This window comes from Parasteatoda tepidariorum, chromosome 1, assembly GCF_043381705.1.
Source record: "Parasteatoda tepidariorum isolate YZ-2023 chromosome 1, CAS_Ptep_4.0, whole genome shotgun sequence".
Taxonomy (NCBI): Eukaryota; Metazoa; Arthropoda; class Arachnida; order Araneae; family Theridiidae; genus Parasteatoda; species Parasteatoda tepidariorum.
Genome location: NC_092204.1, coordinates 58,522,876 through 58,549,923, shown reverse-complemented (window position 1 = coordinate 58,549,923; position 27,048 = coordinate 58,522,876). Strand labels below are relative to the sequence as shown.

General features: G+C 30.3%; 1 protein-coding gene and 2 long non-coding RNA genes across 5 annotated transcripts in view; 1 reads left to right on the top strand and 2 right to left on the bottom strand.

Moving 5' to 3' along the window:
* Nucleotides 1–6,770, bottom strand: part of LOC139425555 (uncharacterized) — a 36,893-nt gene extending 30,123 nt beyond the window's left edge. Inside the window, exon 1 of the long non-coding RNA XR_011636766.1 lies at nucleotides 6,483–6,770. This is a non-coding gene — a long non-coding RNA (uncharacterized lncRNA). The remainder of the gene's footprint in view (nucleotides 1–6,482) is intronic.
* Nucleotides 1–27,048, top strand: part of LOC139425554 (uncharacterized) — a 69,906-nt gene that overhangs the window by 40,338 nt on the left and 2,520 nt on the right. For 2 of the 3 annotated variants that reach the window (XR_011636765.1, XR_011636763.1), the window contains exon 4: nucleotides 14,650–14,752. The exons of the other annotated variant lie outside the window; for it this stretch is intronic. This is a non-coding gene — a long non-coding RNA (uncharacterized lncRNA). Of the gene's footprint in view, nucleotides 1–14,649; nucleotides 14,753–27,048 lie in introns of those variants that run through there. 3 annotated transcript variants of the gene reach the window in all.
* On the bottom strand, nucleotides 21,600–25,254 carry LOC107449304 (innexin inx2-like). Its single transcript, XM_016064802.4, has one exon. The coding sequence runs from the start codon at nucleotides 24,101–24,103 to the stop codon at nucleotides 23,012–23,014; it is 1,092 nt and encodes a 363-aa protein (XP_015920288.1). The 5' UTR covers nucleotides 24,104–25,254; the 3' UTR covers nucleotides 21,600–23,011.

Below are 27,048 nucleotides of genomic sequence, written 5' to 3'. Positions count from 1 at the left end.
TGGCATTGATTCCACAAGGTGCTGATAGGTAGTCTGAGGCATCTGGTACCAAGCGCTCACCAACTGGTCCTGCATTTCCCTCACACTGCGAGGGGTAGCGTGGCAGCACGAATTTGGTTTTCCAAGTAGGACCACAAATGCTCTATTGGATTAAGATCAGGTGAATTTGAGGGCCAAGACATCACTTGAAAGTCACTGGAATGTTCCTCGAACCAATCCATGACGATTCGACTCTTATGATATAGTGCATTATCCTGTTGGTAAGCACCATCCCTCACAGGAAAAACTGTTGCCATGAATGGGTGAACCTGGTCTGCAACTATGTTCAAGTAGCTTACAGACGTCAGGGATTGTTCTATGAGGATTATGGGTTCTAATGTGCCCCATGAAAACATTGTTCCTGGGCCCATTGTTATAGAAGGAGGGTGGTCATAATGTAATGGCTCTTCGGCGTAGATCTCTATTATATGTCTAAATATTTAAGCTGATACAATTGAAAAATTTATTGAATATTTTTTAATTTTGATTAATTTCTTCATCAATTTGCAAAATCATTCAGATAATGCAATACTGCATGTTTGCACGAGCAAATGGATTCTGCAAGGCCTTGAATCTAGGGTCTTCTTCCTGCGTAGAATCGTTCCTTTCGATCTTAAGGAAAACTTAAATTTCTTTGAAAAAAACAGTGTGTTCTTTTTAGTAAAACATGAAAAAATGAATTAAATGAATTTCATTCCCCTCGTATGACGTTCGGCCCATCTGTCAGGAAAGTTTAATTATTGCCACCCATGATTTTCTAACTTGAAATATCAATGTCATATCTCAAAATAGATAAAGAAACTAGACGTAACATTTCAAGAGAAGTTAAGCGGTGCGTTTTGTTTTGAAACAATTTGATATTATTCGTATCCACCCAAATCTTAAAGTCATTCAAAGGTCAAAGATCAATCTGGACCACACAGCTAGTCTTCCGAGATTGTTACAATTTTGCATTCTGTTAAGTCATCGTGGAAAAAAAGTTTGACAAGAAGAGCTCATAAAATTCAAGTGTGTGCAAAATGAAATCTGTCCCATCAAATGATTTATAGCTTTATCAAAGATTTATTGAGTTGATAAGAAGTACTTCAGATTTGGAAGACCAATGTTATGTTTAAAACCTTGTGTACAGTGAGGAAAAAAAAGGTATATCATCGTGTATAACTTACTTTCTAATGATCAGTTTTTTACGTACTAATAAGTGCTTTTAATAAAACTGAAAAATTAATTTCGAATCAACTATGCTTAGCTACGTTTCAATATTTTAATTAAGTATTTTAAGTAACGAAATCACACACAAACATACTTTCTTTGAATTCATACGCTTTTTTTTCCCGACATATTTGGATTGTAGACTATCTAAATATGGGGATGGGTAGTTACTATCTGTCGTCATGGTAGATAGCAATCCTATAGTAATAGATAGTTTTGATAGATAGTAATAAATAGCTTTGCAGCCTTAATAATAATGTCATTTTTTTTTCCTATTTCGCCATACCTTAGAAATTTTTTAAGCGAATCAAAACATTTTTGGCATTACCATTAAAACTCGTTTTTCTAAAATAAATTCCTTACAATTTTTTTTAAATTTTGAATCTTTTTAATTATTTTACTTAATAATAGTCGAAAATTTTTCGAATTGTATGATTATCAAATTTTTACACCACTTAAAACTAAGCAACTTTTAATAGTAAGATTTAAAAATTAAACAAAATAAGTTAAATAATTTTTAGGAAATAAAAGTTTAAAAATGCCTCTTTTTTGAAATTCTTAAATTATTCAGCCTATTTCAGTTAAATATTGAATCTTTCCCATAAAATGAGTATCAAATTTAAACGTATTGCTTCAAATATGCTTACTTATCCTGTTGGGAAAGTTGACCTAAATTGTCAACTTTTTAAACGTATTTCATTTTTCAAAAGAAAAAGGCATATTACCCCCACCAATATACTATTATTAAAATTGTTATGGGCTTCAGTATAAATAAAAAAATGAAGATAAGAATGATAAGGCATGTGAATTTTTTATACAAGATTTATAAAATTATGAATAATATTATAAATATATTTAACATTATAAATAAAATTATATTTAATATCATAAATAAATAATTTTGTATATATTAAAGGATCGAATAAAAGGGTATTATACTTTACCTTAAAAAAAATGAAGAACTATTTTCTGGCAAAATTAATCATTATGTCAATATTGCTTCTTTATTTGCGTTGTTCAGATAGATTCATGCTAATATTATTTTACTTAATAACCGGCAAAATAAACAGCCAACCCGATTCTGAGTTTATGACTATCAAAATTCAACTCCGTAATAGCCTTATAATTTTGAACCCGATTCAGAAGACAAGGGAACTCCTGAATCAAGCATGGGAACAAACTAGGAATCGTGGTGACCCTTTTGATTAAACTAACCCGCCTTTGCGTTATATGAAGAGGAAAACCACGAAAATCTCTCACGGTTTGCTCGATGGCAAGGTGATTTCAACACACGATCCGTCTACCCCTAAGAATGTTTCAAGTCAGCACTGTGGTTTTTGTGTGCCGGGAGTAGAATTTATATCGACCAGCTAAAGCTAGGATTCGAATCTGGGTCACTTTCTTAGGAGGCGAATGTTCTATTCCCCGATCTTCCTCGGGTTCATGGTATTATTATTTTATTTTATAACCTTCGTTGAACAGCCGACCCAATTTTATGGATTTACGACTGCTAATGTTCAACTCCGTAGCCTTTTAATTTTGAACCCAATCCAAAAGACAAGAAACTCGCGGATCAAGTATTGGGAAAGATCTGCCTTTGTGGAGGACTTTTTGATGGAGCTAACCAGCATTTGCGTTACATGGAGAGGAAGACCACGAGAACCTCCCACGGTTATCCTGACGGCTAACCCATGATCCGTCTCCCACTGAGGATATTTCACGTCAGCACTGTGGTCGGTGCAAGCGGGATGCGGAATTCATATCTACTGGGATTCGAACCCGGTTCGCCTCATTGGAAGGCAAACGCTCTATCCCCTGAGCCATCGCGGCTCATGCTATTATTATGGCAACGTCAGGANACAGACCACAGTGCTGACGTGAAATATCCTCAGTGGTAGACGGATCATGGGTTCCAGTCCCCTTGCAGTCAGGCTAACCGTGGGAGGTTCTCGTGATCTTCCTCTCCATGTAACGCAAATGCGGGTTAGTTCCATCAAAAAGTCCTTCACGAAGGCATATTTCACTTAATATTCGATCCAGGAGTTCCCTTGTCTTCTGGATTGGGTTCAAAATTACAAGGCTACGGAGTTGAACATTAGTAGTCGTAAACCCATAAAATTGGGTCGGCTGTTCAACTACGGTTATAAAATAAAATAAAATACTAATATTACTTATTTATAACCGGAAAAATAAACAGCCAACCCGATTCTGAGTTCACATCTATCAAGATTCAACTCCGTAATAGCCTTATAAATTTGAACCCGATTCAGAAGACAAGGGAACTCCTGGATCAAGCATGAGGACAAACTAGGTGTCGTGGAGACCTTTTTGAATAAACTAACCCGCCTTTGCGTTATATAAAGAGGAAAACCAGGAAAATCTCCCACAGTTAGCTCGATGGCAAATGATTTTAACCCACGATTCGTCTACCCCTGAGAATGTTTCACGTCAGCACTGTGGTCGTTGTGGGCCGGGAGTAAAATGTATATCGACCAGCTAACGCTAGGATTCGAACCTGGGTCACTTCCTCAGGAGGCGAATGTTCTATCCCCAGATCTACCTCGGCTTCATGTTATTATTATTTTATTTTATAACCGTCGTTGAACAGCCGACCCAATGTTATGGGTTTACGACTACTAATGTTCAACTCCGCAGCCTTTTAATTTTGAACCCAATCCAAAAACAAGAAACTCCTGGGTCAAGTATTGGGAGAAATCTGCCTTCGTGGAGGACTTTTTGATGGAGCTAACCTGAATTTGCGTTACGTGGAGAGGAAGACCACGAGAACCTCCCACGGTTATCCTGACGGCTAACCCATGATCCGTCTCCCACTGAGGATATTTCACGTCAGCACTGTGGTCGGTGCAAGCGGGATGCGGAATTCATATCTACTGGGATTCGAACCCGGTTCGCCTCATTGGAAGGCAAACGCTCTATCCCCTGAGCCATCGCGGCTCATGCTATTATTATGGCAACGTCAGGAATTTTATCAATAATAATCATTATATAAACAGCTCTATTCCATTTGTTCCTCCCTGTAAGCTTTTAGCAAAAGGCCCACTGAAAACTCTGAGCACTAAAAACAGAGCATTATGTTAAAGAAAAAAAAAGGAGCATATCTGATGTAGTTTTCCTTGAACATTTGAGTTCGGTGTTTTTATTCTTTTATCTCTTCTTGTAAGACTAATAAAAATATTTAATGGTAATAATTTCAACGCGTGCAATGATATAAATCTTTGCGTTTTTAGTTCTCACAGTTGAACATCCATTACCCGTTTCATCGCTAGATTGTAAGAAAAGTTTTATCAACTGTTGCAGGAACTTTGAACGGCATGTCTCTCATCTAGAGTTCAGGCGTGCCGTCCTGGTTTACGCATTATCTCCGAAGGTCATAAAAACATAACTGAGATGAAGAAGCCCAGAGATTTACTGCGTCATCTAAAAACTGACCTAAACGAGAAATCATCGTTCATATCAAATGTTCTCAATTCCCCCAGCCCACACCATTTGAGGCGAAAGTTGGGGTCGCCAAAAAAAAAGGACGTCGCGTTAATTTAGTTCAATTCAGCTATTTACTATCCATTTGTTGTGATAATCTATATTCCTTTTAAGGTTAGACATAAGTTTCATGCTGTTGAATTTAATGAGCGGGGGTGGGGGAGGGTGTAACGGAAAAAGTCCCTGAAAAAAAATTCCTAGAAAAAAATAAGTTCGCCATGAAAAAACTGAGTTCGAATTAATCGAATATTTATTTGAGTGTAAATAAACAGTAGTTTGAAAATTTACAAATTTGAAAGTTCTTTTAAGTATACAAGAATTAGTTTGCAGATCAGGATAAAGAACTTTTCCCATTTTTCATTAAGACCTAATAAGATGCTTTCAGTTTCCAGTAATTGCACTACACTTACTGTATTGTGACACAATATTCGTATACAAATAGCAATTTTTTCCACTACAGTTAAAACGTTTTTCTTGATTACGAATATTTTGAATTAAAATATATCACTTAATCAATTTGTTTAATTTTTTTCTTAAATTTATGATAAGTTTAACATCAGCTCAGAGACTATTGTTAATTCGTATATCATACTATATATACTATTTACAATCGTAATAAAAGATATGTAAGTTAAAAAACATAAATAGTTATATTTTGTAAAATTAATCTTTGCTTATTAGTTAATTTTTAAAAAAATCTAGTTACATTCGAATAACTATTTAATTATGATAAATTCTGGCTCAACTATCTGAATCAAATCAGTTGTTGAATTCAAGTAGTTTTTCGTAATAGTAGTTTATTTACGTCGCACAGGAGTTGCACAATGGGCTATTGGCGGCGGTCTAGGAAACATCCCTGAGGATGATCCGAAGTCATACCATCACAATTTTGATCCTCTGCAGAGAGGTGGCACTCCTGCCTCTGTAGCCCGACGATCTGAGTGCAAAGTCGAGCCCTTTACGATAGGACATTACAAGGAGGACCAATACAGCACACCCTCCGTCCCTTCACAGGCTGATCATAGAGGACACCCACCCTCACATTGACCGCAGCCAGTAATGCTTGACTTCGGTGCTCTGCTTGGAACCGTGTCTTAACGATTAGTCTACTGCGGGACAAACTAGTTTTTAAAGCGAATCACTTTGTGTATCAATTATGCATTGTATTACTAAGGTGATTTTTTTTCCTTCTGATGATTATTTATTTAATTATTTTTGGTACTTTTTTCCAGCGATTAATTGTATTCTAATGCTTTCGAAACTATAATAAAAGAATTTTTAAAAAAAGAAGAAAAAAAAACATGTTCTTTTTTTCTTTTAAAAAGTTGATTAAAAATTAAATAATTTAACAACGAAATGATATAATCCCGTCAGAATCTCATCAATATTATACGTTAAAGTTCATTGAACGCAAAAGTTTAAAGGCGTGTGAAACAGGTACTTTCTGCCGAAAAGTATTTAAAACATAAATTACTTTTATTTTAATTTTTTTATTAAATAATCTTCCTTTACTCTCAATGACACCTGTCTGCCAGATCTAAAATGAATAACTACTAAATTTGGTCGCGTTACTGCTTATTAATTACCTTCTTATTTTCTTTTCTTCTTTCGTATTTAATTATTCTTTGCTGTATTTTAAACTCAATGAGCGACTATTTAAACTTCATTTGCCCGAAAAACATGAATAATTAATAAATTTCTAGTCTTAAAACTTGTTTTTAAAGAAATAAACCTACTTTCTGTGACATTTTTAGTTTTCCAGTTTTGCAAATCCATTTTCTTACTTTTTAGTTGAACTTTTAAACACAGACAAATGTTTATCCAAGTTTCCTGCTGAACGCATTAAAACAAGTCACGATACATCGTTGAATGTTATAAAGAAAACTACTTTACCGTTAAGAATAGTAATGCAGTTTTTGTTTATTTTCGATTTAGATAACGGAAGACTAGACTTAGATAAATTATCATTTTAAGAGATATCATCTCCCTAACTACAGTTTGAAGTAAATCGATATATGCTTCCGTCTTTAAGGAGACCAACATGCTATGGTCGAATATAATTATTATAATTATATTACTAAATAATGTGTAAATGTAGGAAAATTACATTAAAATTTCTATGCAATAATTAATTTCATAAATATAAGAATTAGAATAAATATGAGAATTAAGAATGGTATAAATGAATTAGCTTTATTTTAAATTAGTACGTTTAACATATTTTCAACCGCAAAATTAATTAGAATTGTTGACAGTTATTGTGAAATCAATTGGATTGGATGGTAAAAATATTGAAATAAATCTATTTTATTTTTATTTTTTCAGAGCAGATTTGTTATGAATATATAATTAATAAACTTTCATGCAAACTTAAAACAATCATTTTCAAACGAAAATAAATGATAATTGTTTTCAAATATGGTGGATTATGCTTGATTGGATGGTTGAAAAAATAGAAATAGAAATAAATCAACAAGTCTTATTTTCAGAATAAATTTAACTATTTCTTAAAAACATGGAAGAACTAGCTGCGCATTTTGACTCGAGTCCATTCTTTTGTTTATTTGTTAAACACGTCATAAAATAAGTTTTTCTAGAAAATTATACTAAAGATAAAAAGATTTTAAAACGTATGATTTCGAAATCGTTCTCAGTAACTATTGGGTTAATTTTTAAAAACAATAAGGAGTCCGGTTGCATATTTTAAAATAAAGCAGGAGATAATATTTGAGAAATAAAACTTATACACTACATACGAGATGATCAGATAGTTTTGAATTCTTCATTGATTTTTTTAAAAAAATATAAGTTTTCTAATATGCTGTATTTTGGCAAATAAATCAAAAATACAATCTTTCGTAGTGAGATAGTATGTCTTCAATGTTTTATTTTAAACAAAATTAAACTTATCCTTCATAAAACAATACAAAAAATTTTTATTTATATTTTAATGTGTACGTAAAAATAAAAGCTAGGGTAAACTGGATGAGCAATACGTAACGTTCAGACATAAAAGTTAATTCTAACCATTTTTAAACGTATAAAAAAAAGATTATTTGTATTTTTAATGAATTACATACAAGTAATACTCTTCAATGCAAAATCTAAAAAATTGCAGTTAAGATATCAAAATGTTATTTATATTAAGCTATCCAAAAAATTTGTGCTGGTTATTGGTAGGGGACTTGCAGATAGTTTGCTACCTACCGAAACATAACATTTAAACGGATCATGGGTTAGATTCCTCTTGTCGTCAGGCTAACCGCATGAGGTTTTCGTTGTTTTCCTCTCTATGTAACGCAAATGCGTGTTAGTTTCATCAAAAAAGTCTTCCAAGAAGGCATATTTCTTCCAATACTTGATTCAGGAATTCCCTTGTCTTCTGGATTGGGTTCAAAATTACAAAGCTACGGAATTGAACATTGGTAGACATTAACTAAGAATTGGGTAGAATGTACAACGTGGGGTATAAAATAAAATAAAATTTTGGAAATAAAAAAGCGAATTACATTTTCTTCCATCATTTGATTTTAGAGAACCTTATTTCTCTAGGGTATAAATAAAGTTAATAAACATAATTTAGAAGATCATTCCATATTTCACTCGAGCATATGTAAGAAGGTAGTTAGAATTTAAGGCGTCAGCAAATATATTTGTCACCATAGATGATTATATTTATCTGGCATTGTGTCTCCTATAAATTGGGCGCCATTGTTCATTGAAATTGATTGTACACGATCTATAGTTAATTCTTTCGTAATATTGTGCATCTTTTCGGTGGGAGAGTCACGCAAGACCAAGGAGCAATGAAACAAAACTGAATAATTTAAGAATTTAGCTTCTAAATTGAGTTTCCTAATCCCCCTTATATGCAGCTCATAAACCTCATTGTTAAAATAGAATAACGGTGCTAAATACGAGGTGAGGTTTATTTAGAGTGATATAAAATCATTGTTCTTTGTTCACACTATTGTTGTCATAATTTCACAGATTATTCTGAGCTAAAATGAGTAATTTTTCAATGAAAAATTTCTGGTGCTCATATCCATAAAGTTCTAGTATTTCCACCAATCCAGGGGTTAAAGAATTTTTAAAATAAGTTATTATAATTGGATATTTTTCACATAATGAAAAGGGCGAATATGGCCTTATTGTAACTAAGTTTAAGTCAAAAAAAATTATTTTGTAGACTGAAGTTAAAAAAGGCAAGTATAATTGAGAATCAATAATGAGAGCGCATGTGCATTAAATAATCTTTTTTGTTTTAAAAAATATTTGAGAGATTTTTTTCTTTCTAAATATAGGCACATCAAGATAATACTGCGTGAGAGGGCAATCGACTAGCATTAAGTTTTTGCATTGATGCGAATTAATTAGTAAACTTGTAGGTATTGGTGCAAGATTGATTCATGGTTTAAAAAATGATTATGATATGAATTAAGAGCTAAATTCATGTATATAATCTAATGTCTCTAAGATATGAGAATAAGTTATCGTGACGTTTATTTCTGATTTCTAAAAGCGATGGTTGAATGAAGTTACCTAAATGACAATGCCTCTGAATTTTAAATTTTTCGTACTTGGTCAAAATATTGGGTCGTTGAGAAGAAAGGCAGAGTGAAAATCAAGAAATTGTCCCTTTTCTTCATTATAAAAATGCCACAAAATGTCAATATGAAGAGCGTTTTTTTTTTAATCTAGTTAATTGTAATTTAATTAATAGTAATTTAATTAACAATAAATGACAATGTGATATTTAATATTAAAAAAGTTTCATCAACACTATACTGTTTGAGTTCATAAAAATATGCAAAAAGTGAGAATTATTTATTGGTTGTTAATCATTTTCATCAACTGGTAAAGTTTCAAAACACTAAAGTTTTTGTTTTATTACTGTCAAATATTTTGCTTATTTAAAAATTCAGTCTATCGAGTACCCACAACTGACGTCATCGTAAATAAACCGTGACATTAGTCGATTCAGAATCCAATCAGATTCGTCACACACGCGTGACGTCGCTTACCAATTAAATCTGATATAAATCGCATGGTTAGGCATAATCATTTCACTTGTCGAGTTGCAAATACCCAATTCTTTCCAGCGTAACAGAATATACTCGTATACAGTTCAAAATTATAGCACTAGTTTGAGAGTTTGATACACTCAAACTATGTCATTTAGTTGGGTCTCATTTACTACATGTTAAGATAGAGAAGGAAAAAAAAGTCTTAAATCACGTGATTTCACATATAACGTTCGATTTTTTGTCTATCTGCAGAGAGCTTACATTCATGATCACTCCAGTCCTATTCTTTCTCCAAGCTTTGCCCGCATGTCTTCTTTTTTTTTATACAAACGAGTAAACGTTTCCATTAAGTCATTTGATATGAAGTTAGAATAAAGGAAGAATAATAATAAGAAAAAAAATCTATATACTTCTACACTTCCCGCAGAGAAACACATGCCCCTGTAAAAGAAAGAAAGCACTCGACTTTCAAAGCGACATTTGTTTACAATCGTCGAGTGTCTTCTACCCCTATTGTATGGAATATATGCATAAGAAGAAGAAAAAAAAACTTGAAATTTTACTCTGAAATGAAATTGAGTAAAACAGGGCATGAAATACAGAACCGGGTACCCAGAAAGAATCAGTTCAGTAATAAAAGAAACAGGATATGAGCTAGTAATCTAAAGATTCTAATATTTCCAATTGGGAAGTGAAGTGGAATATAAGGGAAAATTTGTCTCGACATTTGATGCGCACTTCAACGAGTTAAAAGGACAATCAATTCTCTTTTCATACTGTTCCCTGACGCGCACTTTAAAAGAGTAAATTTAACTGTGTGCAGTCAAAAATATGTAATGGATAAGATATTTGATGTAGATAAGATATTTTTGTCATTAGATGGTAAAGAGTTCGATTTTTGAAAGCAAAGTCGAACCTGTCTATTAAGTTCGCTGATTTAACGAGATCCCGGGTTTAACAAAAAAATACTTAAGGTTTATTTAATGTTAAAAAGCTTACGAAGAAAAAAAAAGCATGTATTACGAGTATTACTCTGATGTAACGAAGACTTTTACAAAAAGTTCTTGAAAATTGTTTTATGAAAGTTGAGAGGTAAAAAAAATATTCAACTGTTCATAGGAATTTTAGTACTTACGAAGAGGTTTAAAATCACTGGTAGATTTATATTTTTTTAAACATTGTAAATAAATAAGTAATAAGGAAAAACAATGTAACGTTTGTCTCATGGTTTTCACTCGATCATTCATACCTTGAATCACACAAACAGTTGAAGCTGCAGAGTTGCAACACGGCAACGGTTGCAATAAACGAAAGATTGCCGTAATAAGCCATTCAAAAAGTTATATACCAACTGTTGCTCACGTGTCTGTAAACACGTTCATGGCTTAATATTTATAAAACGGGGGATCAAATGTTTAGAAATTTTAATGAATTCACTACTATTGACACCAATAAGGAGCTAGCAATTAAAAATCCACCAATCTCATCTAAAAATATGAGTTAGCGAAAAATTTAAAACTTTTTCTAGTATAAAAAAATATTTGAACCACTTGTATTAAACGTTGCACGATTGCCGAGATGCAAACACAAAAATCTCAAATGTTGTTCGAATCAGTGAAAAAAAAAATGCAACTATTAAATATTTTCCAGTTTATTTTTTTTATATATTTTTGCTTTAATTTTATAGTAGCTAGCTAGTATCGAACGAATGCCTCAGGCCTTAACTCGCTATAAACTAGTTCGATTAGTCAAAGTTTAAATAATTAACTTATTAACAGGGAATTTAATTATTTAATCAAAATAATAATTAAAAGTTTATTACATTCCGATACGACAGCTATAGTACGAGGATACAAATACCTTTTAGTCACAATTGGAAGTAATAAAATTACATAAAATGTGGGGAAAATCAAAGTTATATAACTTTATTTCGATATTTTCCAGCTTATTAACATACAGACCGCCGAAGTTTCTTAAATGTTATTATTTCTACGCTGGTTTCTGGTACATTACCATTAATTATGAGTTGAGATTTACACCACACGACTTGGACATGCATTACGCGTGTGAGCATTGTAGATGTGCCAGTTTTAGAATTAAAAACGTGATCATGTACGAACAGGAAAATAATATATATTGAGCTGTCTTAAGAAATAGTGAGATTTTCATCTGGTGTCAAATAGCTAAAACACTTGAACTTTTCAATGCATGGTCTCTGCATTACAGACGTTCTCGGCTTGGTTTTGAGTTCCATCGGCTATGCAATGACATTTGTATAGAATCTAAAATAAACACATCATATTGAATCAAATTTTTTTTAAAGGAAACAGTACGTTTAACTATTAACAAAGAACTCCTATTAGTTTCACTGCATCTACTTATTCAATAACTAAAATTTCGTTAAAAATTTTCGAAATTTATAAAAAAAAAATATAGTTTTAGGCAATACTAAGAGAAACTACTATATCACTTTTGAAGTCTTTGTATAGAAAGTGATTGAATTAAGTATTCTAAAAATTAATTGAAAGTTGTTTTGGATTAGTTTAGATGCGTCATACTATAAAGAAGAAAAAAAAGTTAGTTAATAATTTATCTATAGCATAACAGTGATGACGACAGTAACTGCAGATGACGAGAGTAATAAGCGCGTTGAATGCGTGGAAAATATTTGCTTAATTAAAAAATATTGCTTCCTAATTATTAAGAGATAAAAACATAAATGTCAGGGGAAATATTAAATACTTCTCTTTTTTTTGTGGAGTGTAAAGATAAGCATTATAAGGTCAAGATTATTTTTTAATGTTTTCCGAATTAAATTTTAAATTACTTTAAGGTATTCACTGTCTTTTTTTCAATTTTGAAGTAGAATTCAAAAGTAATTTTATTATTGAAGTCGAATTTCTTTCTAACTCAAGTAAAAAAAAAAGTTATTCAACCATTTATTTAATAACTATTGTACTTAAATTTAACTAATATTTCAGTACATGCAATAATAATACTTTGCTATTTGGAAAAGGGTACTTTATTATAATTTAAGATTTTGACAGGCTTATGACACTTCTCTGCTTTACGTTCCTAACAGCAAGGGTAAAAATTTAGTCGCTGGTCTGAAGGACCAATAACTAAAAGATACTACTAGTTTGAACGCATTTTCACATACACCTGTCATTATCATTTTTTTTTTAAGTTAAAGTAAATTTATAGGAAAAAGTTTATTACTTAGTTTGTGTAATTTCACAATTATGATGAAATGTGTTATTTTGTGACAAAAATATCGACCAAAACATGAAACTGAAAATTCCATTAATTTACATTGATTGCCACTGATCTGGAAGACCACTGGTAATTATTTTATGGTGGTCAGTCTCATTTTAGTATCTTGGACCAACACACCACCATTAATATCGAGCCCTACTAATAGAGACATGAACACAAAGAGGAGCATCAAAATTTCACATATGGATGATGTTTTCTACACTAGGGAACGCTGCAAGCTCGGGACTGCCTAAATTTCCGGGTTACTGTTTCAGTTGTATTTTAAAGCCATTTGGCATCATTGTGTTTTGAGATTCTTGCAAATAATGTATTTGATTACATATTACTTATGTTTACAATGCTAACAATACTTGTGTTTACAATACTAAAAGTGTTAACACTAACGTAAGATGGTGCACAGCTTGCAACACGAAGAAACAGTAATAAACAAAAGGAAAGAGGCCAAATCAAGACTGCCAAAAAAGCGAGTTATTCAAAATCTAGCTACCATGTCACCTTTTTTTAATAATAAATACCAAAATAACTAAAACAAATTTTCATTCCAAACTCCCCAGAATTACATAATAACATTAATATCTTATGAAATACGGCAAATTTGAGCTCTGAAATTATCTAATTTATTTCTTTTATTGAAAACATAATTATTCGTTTGAAAACATCGCCTATCAGAATAACATGTACTAAGCAGCTGCAAACTTTTTAACCGGAACTAAAGTAGGTGCCGAGCTCGAGATGTTTACATTTCTATTGAAAACACCATGCATAATGAATACCTAATATATTTGTTTTTTATTCTGATTTCACCCAAATATTCGGCAGCCGTATTTCTGGTAGAAAAAAAATCACGCCTTGCGACTTTTACTGTGTCAAAGAAGTATTTTCCTAGTCGCAGTGAGATATCAATTATAGTGATAATTTAAGCAAGCATTCAGTTCATAACAACACTTACAATAAATAACCAGCATGCTTAAAAAAAAGTAATTAAATTTACTGAAACCAGAATCGAGTATTAAATGTAAAAAAATTTTGCTACCATTTTAAATATAAAAATTTCTGTAAAATTTGGAAGAATTGGCAGACATGAATAATCCAAACAATTTTTCTCATAAACTCGAATTCTTACTGACAGCCACGTTTAAATAATACAGTCCAAAAACTTATGAAAACTTCATAAATACGAGTGTTTTCATCAAATTAGTATTGACCCTTTGTGGTGGTACGTCTACCCTCATCTGCCATCAAAGCAAAGAACCATACTAATTTTAGCACTATATTGCATAGCAGTGATGATATGCCTCCGGCTCCACTCCCAGTTAAGCTTAACTCATGGCTATGCCAATTTTAATATACATTTCTAAGCACTTTTAAATATCAGATTTTAGTCAGAAATTTTTATTAAAAAGGAAACATTAAAAAAATAGCATAATCATCAGCTCACACAGAAAATACTACCAAGTATTGCATTATCAATTACTGTTTATTTAAAACGAAAATATTCCTTGGATTCACGCGCAATAATACATTGTCTTTTATTATATTTCTGCTTTTTATTCGTCACTATTTTTTCAGTTTTTATGTATACGTATCATCTCTTTAATAGGTATCGGAGTTCTTCTGAATTGTGGCTTTGAATAATGTCAGAAAATCCAATTTTTACTTAGAAATTTGTAGCGTAGATGAAAGCAAACAGTAATGCAATAAAATATTTTGTTAAAAAAAACTCAAATTTTTTAAAGTTATTTTCAATTATTACGAATATATATAAATTCGTAGCAATTGAAAATAAATATTTCAATTACTATTACGAATTATTATAAATTTCAATTTCAGCTTTTTCTACATATTGTAAGATAATACATCTCATAACATTTTGGTAATGAAACAGAATCTACTAGACTTATATATGCCATAAAACTGTCCAAAAAATTACTTGAATAGACATGTTTTGTTTTCTTATAATTTTTCTTCATAATTAAACACTCTGTCCAACAAAGTCAACTTTAATTATATTTTTGCATTGAGAATCGCTTTGAAAAGACATACAAAAAAAACTCAAAATATTGTTTGTTTTTTTAGTTAAACAATTGTGCCAAATATTGTCCTATTTTTTAATATATCACAAGAGGATAAAGTACAATAATATAATTACTTATTAATTTTGATGCATAGGATCATCGAGCTGGTAAACGGATAAAAGCTATCAAACGGTTTGTTCTTAAAATGTTTGAATTATCTGCAGTCAAACGAAACATCTTTAATAGCTATGTTGACTCGAATGCTGAGAACTAATAAAACATGTTATCTGTCGAATCACTACAGTGGAAGGCGTTATAAAAAATTTTAAAACCTGTTCAATAACCCAATGCAAGTTGTCTTTCTTAAGGAGAATTGAACAGTTTTGGATGTTTTAGTTCAGCCTTCCTCTGTGGTGATTTGCTAGAATTCGATATCGCTACCAACCCTAGATTATTACTTTTGGGACTCCCAATGTCAACATTTTTACAAGGATTCTAAAAATATATTAAGTTTCGTAAAGGAACACTCTTCATAATAGTAAAAATTTAAGACTCATAGATTGTTAGAAAAAACTAATTATGGTATGCTATAATTCGAATTCATGGTTAAGATCATTTGTCAACGACACAATAAAATTTAAGCAATGTCAATCAATCAGCTGCAGATTTATGCCATAATATTGTTCAAGTTCCGATAAGCTCTGATCTGCCATAGCAAAAAACCAGTGTCGTATCCCTAGTAGCAACTTGAAACCGATTGCCCACTGTCTAAAAAGTGGAGACGGTCGGTGCACAAAGATAACTGTATTGCCACCAACATTCATAATCCCTTAGGACTGTCAAAGGTGTTGCAGGAGAGTTTTGCTTTTTCAATAACATAAATTAAACTTAGCTTGTAAGCAGCATCGGAGTAAGTTATTAAATATTAAAAAACTAGACCACAAACGCTTTACATTTTCACAAAACTGTGGCTTTTCTCCATATTGACATGCGACATTTTCAAAATAAGAGTGTGCAGAGCTGTCTCTAGATAGGCTTAACTTGACCTAACAGTTATTAGTAACAGTTGCAAACTCAGAGCAGCTATAAAAATAGAATATTATTCGCAAGAAACCATAATTTCATATAACGTTGGAGCTTTCGGAAAACAGAGCTAAAACTATTTTACCATAACTACCTACCATTTTTTTCTTCTTTTTCACTAACTCAATTACTCTAGGTTGAAATCGTCAATTAAAACAGACAGGTATGGTTAATGGGAAAAAAACAGTTTATCAACAAGGTTTCTTTTAATTTTCTTTGAAATATAATTAAATAAGAAAATAATTAAATGCAAACAAACTTTTAATAGATTATCCGTAAAAAAGCATAATTTCATATTAAGAAGTAGTGCTCGAACGAAATCAACTCTCGAAGAGGTGGAGGCAGGGAGGAAAGCCTAAATATGCTTTTAATCTTTTTTATTTAATTTTTACTAAGAAACTGAGAATGGATATTTACTCCATTCCACAGTATCTTTCAGGTCGCCAACCAATCAAAATTTGAGATATAAAGCAAGCAGTATTTTAGTTAATTAATTTATGTCAATATAATTAATAGTTTTTAATAGTTATATAGTATACAGTTGCTTGTTTTTACATAAGTATCTTCGTATTAAGTTCACGTAAAACGAATTTTTTGGCGTCTATTTCAAACTGTAATAAATTTAGATTTTAAAAAATCTAAAAACTGGGAAACATGTAGTTTTAAATTATTTCCTCAAACCGCATCTCTTTATTGTCTTAAAGTTTTGAGTAAAAAAATCAAAGAAGTTCTAAAAATTACCTAGTAGCAACCTCTTTATTTTCTACCTTTTTTAAAACGTATTGTGCTGTATAATATGTTTTAGCATAGAAAATATCAAGAAAACGCTAAGCAAAAATTTAACATTAACTCTATGATGGCAAGGATAGACCTCTTAACCATGGATCTCACTAATATCCAGGCACAATAAATAGTTCATGATCTTTTTTTATTTTTATCAAGCTTAATTTAATGCTATTTAAATTCTTTGCAATGTTCTTAAATTGGCAGTTAGAGGCAATAAATATCCAAATTGTTTTGCTTCTCAATGCAACCTATAAATAAAATGGTCTAAATTTTTCTATGTTGTCAGCACATTCTTGAGCCAGAAAAATTGTATGCTACTTGAAGAAGACGCTATACAATAGGAAAAACTTCCCATAGCAAATTCTATTTCAGCTCCATCAGTAATAAAAAAATTTAAGTATGGAAAAAGTGAGTTCAAGCAAACCTAGAGTGAGCCATGAAGTTTCGAATACTGAGAAACAAATTTTCCTAATATCAAAATGAAACTTAGGATTATGCTCTACTAACGATGTATTTGGATGATATTTTTACATTTTTTTGAAACTTGATGGCTTACTCAAAATTTGCAATAAAAAATTTCTCTTGTAGTATAACGTTCTCTAAATAAACAAAAACCTATTAATTCGAAATAGCTGTATTCTTTTATGTATTATAAAGTAATCCTATAATATTACCTTATGTAACATTTTACGAAAAACACATTGAAAATTATGTAGTTTCATAGTCAATTATTAGGCAGTAAATAAGTTAAATTTATTTATGTAATAAGCCAGTTTCCAATAAAAAAATATGCAATTAAAATCATAAATACAAAACTGTTATTAAGAATTAACTTTACACAATATTACTAATTGATCAATCAAACAATATTTAACTAATTTTATACTAACAAGTTGAATGAGCCTTTTAAGTTTAAATTTCCTTCCAATATACTCTGAAACTTAACCTGTGTTAAAGTAATAAAAATTTTAAGGATCTTTTAATTGAGTAAATTTAATTTCTATTTTATTTAACAAGCTACTTTTTAGTAAGAAATTGTGATTAATAATAGTATAGCAATCTAAAACCTCCTAAAATAGCTACACTGTAACAAAACAAGTCATAAAACCAAATATTTAACCTTCATATTAAAAGCAAATCCAGCAATCTTAATAAGGAATAGGGAAATTAAAATACTTCTGAAAAAAGAATTCTGGGTTTTTCATCAAAAACCCAATAAAAATGTTTTTTTTATTTATACATTTTTTTTAAAGCTTGCTTGTGAGATTCCGTCCATTTCCTGCATATTCCTTTAAAAAAAATATCAAAAAAACATTGTCACAGAAATATAATAAATACAAATTTACAATCTAATAAACTTTATTCAAGTTTAATTATCCAAATAACAATGACATTACAAATAGTCTTCAAATTTGAAGTATATCAAAAACACAATACACAAAATTATAAGATGAGAATTTTTTAAAATAAAATTAAGTCTAAAAAATGAGATCTCTATTCAAAGAGTTTCTTTTGAGCAGTATCCACAGAACTAGAATTGTAGAACAGAGTTAGGAACTCAAATTATTAAGTCATTAAAAATCTTTGGATAATAATAGGAATGATAATGACAATCACATTATTTTGAAAAAGACATTTTTTAACTAATACTTCTGGTATCAAAATAAGCATTTCTATGATATATTGTTAAGTAACTCTTCATCCTTATCAACATACACAATAAATTACACATGATTAGCTAAATAACAGTCTTGCAATTTTTCCGTAATATAGAAATTATGCCATTAAGGAGGCACAATAAATTGTAAAAAAGTCGATACTTGGCCAAATTAAATTACAATATTAAGTACTATACTAACAAAGCAGATATATGTTTAAACCTGCAAAAATGTTTAAAAAGAAAATTCTTACCAAATCTTAGAATAATGTCCAGGGGAAAAAAAAATCAATCTGCCATTTTGTGCTAAACAGATCAGTTAACAGTAATGCTAATATTTCAGTTCATAATCACATTTTTTTTTTTTTTATTGAGACGTTTTACAAATTTAATCAATTTTTTACTGTAATTGATTTTTAAATCTGCCACATTTAAACTTAGAACAGCAAAGTATAGCAATTATCAGAAAGATAAACATTATACTCTAGCTATAAGTATACAAAAAATTTTGCTTGTGTTATGAAATTTTCTTTGAATATTGAAGCATTTATAAATCATAAGGCAAATTATTTTTCTTGGTGCAATTTTTTATAGTTTTCGAAGTACCCCATAAAATTTGAAATTCTAGTTAGCAGTTTAACAATGTTAACATCCAACATGTTGGATGTTAACATTGTTAAACTGCTTGCACGTTGCTTGGAGAAAAAAATAACTAAAGCACAAACAGATCAAAAACATGATTCAGAACAGAAATGCATTCAGTTACATAATTTTGATAGTCAGAAATAAATTTGTAAATGCCTGGCACTTGGCACATAATAAATGCAAGAAATATATTGTTATATGCATAGCTGCCAATATATATTTATTTTTATTCTTGAGAGCTAAAATATTTGTTTTCTTGTGAATATGCTACCTCACATAATATTAAATAATAACCTTATATAATCTCTTAAAATTTTCTCTGTCCTTGCATATAGAAGAATTGTCATTTAATCTGCAAGCCTTTCATGATCTGTTGCATCAACTACAATTGCCAAGGTGCCAAATAGATTTTAAAACTTGCATACAAAAAATCCAAACAGTAAATGCATAAAAATTTAATAATCAGGCAGTAGTATGCGGAAAAAAAATAAAAATGCAGAAAGGAGCGAACTATAATTATAAAATTTATAGAAATAATTTTAAGCAAAGGCCAAAGTACTAGAACTAGGCAGTGGCATCCTGGCAATTGTTATCAGCACTTGTGATAAGCTATATTATTTGAAAATCTATGAATCGGCCACATGTTTAAATGCTAAAAAAAAAAAAAAAAAAGAAAAAAAAAGNGAAAAATATTCTCACTAACTTTGCCACCTACAGAGCACCAGAGGTAAAGAACATTGACAGCTATGGCAATGAAATAATGGTTTCAACGCCTGAAATATATTGTCCAGATATTATTTATAATTTACATTTATAAATAAAAACGACCAATTTTTACTAAGTGAAGTTATAAGAGCTTACGAAATTAATGATAACATTAAATGGTAATTTCAATAGCAATTCTTCAGTTGCTAACATAATTAATATAAAATCAATAATATACAGATTAACATAATTTACTAAAAAGAAATAGGTATTTAAGAGTCAAAAATGCAAAAATATACATAAAAAAATTTAAACCTAAGTGTTAAAACAATCTTTTTATTGAAGTTATTTTATGTACACTCTTAAACTGAATTTCTCTTCACATTCAATATTTAGTGGCCTCAGATGAAATTTGCAAAGTGTTTGAAATACTACTTTACGATTATGATTTTTTTAAACTAATTATTAAAAATTTATTAACTAAAAAATTAAGGTTCCGCAGTGGACTGATCGTTAAGACACGGTTCTCAGCAGATCACCGAAGTCAAGCATCACTGGCTACGGTCAGTGTGCGGGTGGGTGACCACTTGGATCAGTCTGCGTAGGGACCGAGGGTGTGCGGTATTGGTCCTCGTTAAACTGTGCTACCGTAAAGTGCTCGACTTCGCGCGCAGGTCGTCGGGCTACCGAAGCGGGGGTGCCATCCCCTCCGCAGAGGATCAAAATTGTGATGGCATGTCTTCGGATCATCCTCCGGGATGTTTCCCAGACCGTCGCCAATAGCCCATTGTGCAGCTCTAGTGCGACGTAAATTAACCACAACCACAACAAAAATTAAGTTTAATATAGCAAATTATATGGAATATTCTATGGAACAGATAAAAATCAGTGAGATGCAAAATACTAAACTTTTTCTAAGTGCAATGTATAATATATACATAAAAGTCAACAAATGCAATATACACTATTTTGAATTTAAGGTAAACAAAACAATCAAAATTGAATCCTACCAAAGCTTTGTTCAAATAATGATTAAAACAAGTTCCTGGATCTTGCAGAACTTCTTTTTAAAAATATTACTCTTGATCTTATCGTCACATAAATGAAATATGTGGAAAATACTAAAAGTTACCAATTTGTTGTGTGATTGGCATGCTGCAATATAGCCAAACTAAATAATTAAATTTAAATATTTTACCAAGTCTTATCAACAGATAGTTTTAATACAGTGCCTATTGCATATATTAGNACAAATGCAATATACACTATTTTGAATTTAAGGTAAATGCTGGAATATAGCCAAACTAAATAATTAAATTTAAATATTTTACCAAGTCTTATCAACAGATAGTTTTAATACAGTGCCTATTGCATATATTAGTCCAAAACGGGGAATATTTCTGTGTCGATATCTATTCGCTTCAATAACTATTCTATAAGAAACTTTCAAAAATTTCATATTTACGAAAAGTATTACTTGGAGCGGTTATTTACAAGTTAACCCTTTAAATTGGTCCCCTTTTATTTTTATCTGTCACAGGCCACAGTTAATTAGTGTATTTTGGCACAGGTACTAATACAGAAAAGGGATATTTCCGTTTCTCACTCTGTCTCACCAACTACAACCACTAAGATGGCAATAGATTTCAAACTTCCAAATTTTTTTTTAAAAAACGTGTAGACGTTTACTCGAGGGTGGCTACGAGTTATACCTTTCTATGATGCTTTTTTTTCTTTTCTTTTTAAAGTTTCTAGCGGGGAAGTCTCCAAGACTTGACGATTATTCTGGATACGGAAATCTCCCCTAGAGAAATCTTCCCCAAAAATAAATTAATATTGTACAAAAAAATATTTGATACTAAATTTCTAAGTCTAATCATCAGTAAATTACTTATGTTCTAACCACAGTACATGGATAATATTGACAAATTCATAAAAATGTATGCTTAAAACAGCATAAATATGTTTCAAATATAAAAACATCAAAAGGCACCTTATACATTTAATTATTTTGCGTCTATATTCTACAAATCTAATATCGTGATAAATACGCTTGAAACTTATTTCCAAAACCTATTTATAAATTTATGATCAGTACTACATCCTTATCATTTTAATGATTATATTTGCTGAATTAATTTTATTTTAAGTGCACAAATAAGCTTTTTAGCTTTTAAAAATTATCCTGCATACATTAAATTCATCTAGTTAAATTTATATACAAGATTGTCACCACATAAACACTATAAAATTGTATACAGTAAGATGTATAAAAATAATTAGCTATTGCTTTCATGTAAGAAATATAAAATGTCAACAGTATGAGTGCTAACAGCACTATTTATGAATCGTAAAAAGTTTTATATCAAAATTTCAGAGTATGTGCACCTAACCGACCTTCCAATTTGGATTCTTCCAAATGGAATTTGCATAAAAATATTAAATATATATAGCAATTAAAATGGAAAAGTCCATTCCCACACAAAGAACAAAATACACAACACATATAAAAAATACATTTGGCAGTAAATTGGTTTCTTGGTTGGTTAATATGGAATGCATTACATATTGGTCCCTAAATGAGTATAAATTATTTTGAGCAATATTTAGTTGGACACTCAAATTAAATTAAATTTTATTATAAAAACAATATTTACATTCCAAGAAATTCGATAAACATTAGATATAATTGAAATGTATCAAAAAAAATATTTTGACCTATTTAATCACAATGTATAAAATTTAAAATGGCATTTAAAATTTTTATATCACTTTATTATTAGATGAAATTAGAATAAAATAGTCGATGATAGCTTACAACGGTTAAAAAAAGAACAGTATAAAAATAGTTTGGTTTTTCACAAATTTGTCAGATATATAAAAAATAATTAAGGGACATCACAAGTACTACTCACACATAAAAAATACGTAAATTAAAAAAAAATTCTATCGGCTTAGATTTAAAACGATTACTGAATTGCATTACTTACTTGAATGTGGATGATTAAAATATACGATAGTAAACAAAGAAAAAAAAAACGGCGTTAGGCCTAATGTGTCAATTCATAAACTCATGGCATTGTATTGTCAACAGCTTTTCTCTCCAATCTTCGCGCTAAATCGTTAATTAAGTCCCGATAGTTCAAACTGTCGATATTTTTACAGAGGAGATCCAAAACAAACCAGTCGCTGAGAGAACATTTACGCAGGACGATGTCCAAATAATCAGGTCGTGCTAAACGCGCACGAGATCTCAGAACCAGGAAACGAGACTGAGGCCAGACGAAAATCACCAAATGGAATGCCAAAATCAAAGATGAGAACACAGCAAGAAGAACAAACCAAAACCACAAGAAGACATAGATCTTTTCATTGATGATATTAATTGGAAGGATGCACATAGCGTCATGACGCTGAACATCACCTGATGAACCATACCTATGGAAGGTGCATTTAGTGAGACGCGGGAAGACATGAATCATAGGGTCGTAACGAACAGAGTAGTCCCATTCAGTGAACTGGAATACTTTGTGTCCATATGAAGAAAATTCACCACCAAGAAAAGCATCCATTAAATACATTTGTCCCACAACATTGATAAAATTCAAAACTTCGCAGAAGAAATACTCAGCAGCATATAATTTATGATGCCCCATGTGATTGGTCAGATAATCAACAAGCACTTTGCGATTGTCTTCTTTCTTTTCTTCGTTTAAAATAGGAGAATTGAGACCTAAAATTATGGCACGAATTTTTCCTCCTTCCCACATCTTCCATAAATATCGAGGAATATAAAACATGATGGCTTGAAGAAAAAGAACGAAACATACCCACTGGTAGTATGCGTGGTACACACGTTTTTCATTAGGAGTAAATTTATCCACGCCAGGATATGGTACTTCTTCACCTACTTTTTTATGCCATGCGCTTTCCACACTAAATGTGGAATGAATCCAACAGAACGAATCCAGTACTTTGTTTGGAATGTCATCCCTCGATATGCAGTCAATCGGATCTCCAATATATTGCTTTGAAGTAACGAGAATGCTAAATGCAAGCAATATTATAACAGTAAACTTATAATGCAAACGAAATACATTGTTGTCAATAACAGTGGAATTGAGCTTTAATAAACTCTTTAAAGATCCGAAAATCTTATCCATGTTTATCACCACGCAGGTGAAATTATTTCAAATAAAAGTAAGCAAATGATTCAAGTTCAAAATCCTGGTCAGACTCCACTGCGATTTCCCATTTTTCCCCCTTTTTCGAAAGAAAAGGTTATGTGTACTAAAATCGCGCCAAGAAAAACTCGCCAAAATTCTCCTTGGGTACTAGTGCGTATCCGAGTAATTTCTTTTTGTTTCGAAAGAGTGAGTTTATTTTGTTTCTTTCGCGTTCACACAACTTTCCATTTCGCAAGAACGTGTGAAAACCGCTTGCATTAAATAAAGAAACAATTTAAATAGCAAGATTGTTTATTTTTACTCGTGTGTTATGTTCGAATATTCTAACACGATTTAAATAAACTGAAAATTCTCTAAAAAGTATAATTCATGAAACAAAGCTGGTTTCTTTTCTTCTTTATATTTTAATTTTTGAATTGAATATTCAAGAACCTTGGTAATTTATTAAAATAATTAAGTAATCTTTAAAAAAAAAATACTTCATGTCATGAAGTCAATTTTTATTTATTTGATTTTTTTAATAATTTTTTTTTTTGCGATTATTTTAATATTCTTGGTAATTCAACAATGTAATAAAAATAAATTAACAATATAATATTTTTTTAAATAAAAAAAAATCTAGCTTTTGATAGAATTTCAACTTAGTTATTAATAAAAGCAAGACAATATCATTTTTAATAACGAATCATTTTGAAATGCATTTTTATATAAGTAAAATAAAATCACAGTTCTAAGGGGGGAAAAATTATAACACTCTCCTAAACACCCAATTCATATTTAATAACATTGTAACAGTCTGTTTTTTTTAATTTTGAGTTTAAATAGAATATAAAGAGATGGATTTCACAAGATGGTAATAGATGTAAACTCTTTGATAATAATTATCACTAATAAGAGCAATTCACTTGCCAAATACGGCAACCTTCTGTATGCTTTCTAAAACGCTTTCATTTTATTGGGTTAGACTATCTCTCTACAGCCAATGATGAGGTCGCTGCTCTGGAGCGGATATCACTATCTTGGGGGGTAGAAAAAGGCTAGGGGCGACCTAAAGCGTCCCCTTGAATAGGTCACGTGCAGAAAATAGAATTTATCTTTTACCTTCATCTCAAAACTATTTATGCCCCTCCCACCTTACCTATTATCACAGAAGTTCACAAGAATTTCCCTCAAATATTTGTACTGTGGGTGGGTTTTTTTTTTTTAATCTGAAATTTTTTTTTCTAACTATATATATAATATAATGCAACTTTTAAGCAAAAAATATATTAGTCTGCTTTATTTTTAACACATTGAAAATAAAATTTTTAACACCACAATCGCTACATAAAATAAAATTTTTTAAAAATTATACATTCTTTATTTTTCACATCTCAGTTCTTCAATGTATTTTGAATAAAACTCTTGACTATAATAACATATTGAACTATTTTAACACTCATGTGCAAAAAATAATAAACTTTGAAAAACGCCTATGATTTTTGCTGCAAATAAATTGTTTTAGATTATTATTTAGATTATAATTAGCCTATATTATATATTTAAAACATTTTTTTCGTTTGAAAGTTTATGTTTTTAATCGCTTCATTCAGTACGTCGATACGATAATATTGATTATAAAAATATAACTATGTAATTTAATATTTTTAATAAATTCCGGCACAGAAATAAAGCTCCTTTCTACGCACAAATTCGGTAATCACCGCTCTTAACATATTGTTTTTGAATCCTTGACAAAATGTATACTTACCAGGAGTCGAATATTGATTAAAGTAGCAAAAATAAACAAAAACGATATTGAAATCTGTCCAATCACTAATGGAGAAGGCGGGATGAAAACCTCAAAACCAGCTTGATTGCCGAATGAACTTTATATCTAGTAATGTAAGATTGGCTATTAGTTTAGAGTTCCCTATATTTCAGGAAAATAATTAGACAAAATTAGATTTTCAAAAAAACAATTGATGCAATCGAAACTGCTCTTTGTTTTCTTTTTTTATCAATATATTTTACTTATGGAAATTCTAATGTTTTTGGTTTTTATCTAAGGTGTATGGACCTCGTTTGTTCAGAAGATAGAGGTTGTTTCGTATAGTTAATCGCCTTCATAAAAGCACCAATTACGGTTAATTTTTGAGAAAGAAATCTATGTTGATTTCAAGCATGGTGAGATAGTTATAATTTTTCCCATTCTAACAGGATAAGAAGGTTATTTTACTAGCTATTTTAAAAAATATTGTTGTACTTAACAGTTTTTTATTATCAATATTTCAGAAAGCACAAATAATGAGGAAAAATGTTTTTTTTTTCTTTCTTACAATATAAGTAATTTTGTTCAGAGCGCAAAATTAACTATCTCTAAAAAAAATTTTAGTTTTTTAATAATTAATAAAAAGAATTATACACAAACTAGATACAATAGAAGAAGGTATAATGGAAATATTTAAGAACAAATTTTGATTAGCTATTTTTTAACTTGTTTAGTAATGCATATTATAGTTTGCTGAAAAAGAATTGGTAAATATTTCCTTCAATTATTTGCATGTAAAGGAATAGGCATAACTTTCGCAAAAGATTCGATCAGATAATGTCCTCTTAGTTAGAATTTTAAAAAAATTACTTAAGAAAAATGAAATTTTTATTTTTTAATTAGTGTTAATTAATTGGTGTTAAAAACTTATCGTCATCGAAAGCTAAAAAGAAAGATATATTTCATTATGTGTAACTTTCAGAGTTTTAAAATCGCTAATACCAAATGATTTAAACAAAAATTATTTTATAAAAATAATTACTTTAAAATAAGGAAATGGATATTTTTGGGATATATTTTTACGTGGGAAAGCTTCAATTGATTTCAGCATGAGTTAGAAAGGAATAAACAAAAAAAGAATTATTTTTGGAAGTTAAAAATCACATTTGTC

Coding starts and splice junctions, on each gene's coding strand:
- LOC107449304 (XM_016064802.4), bottom strand. CDS start 24,103: ATGGATAAGATTTTCGGATCTTTAAAGAGTTTATTAAAGCTCAATTCC.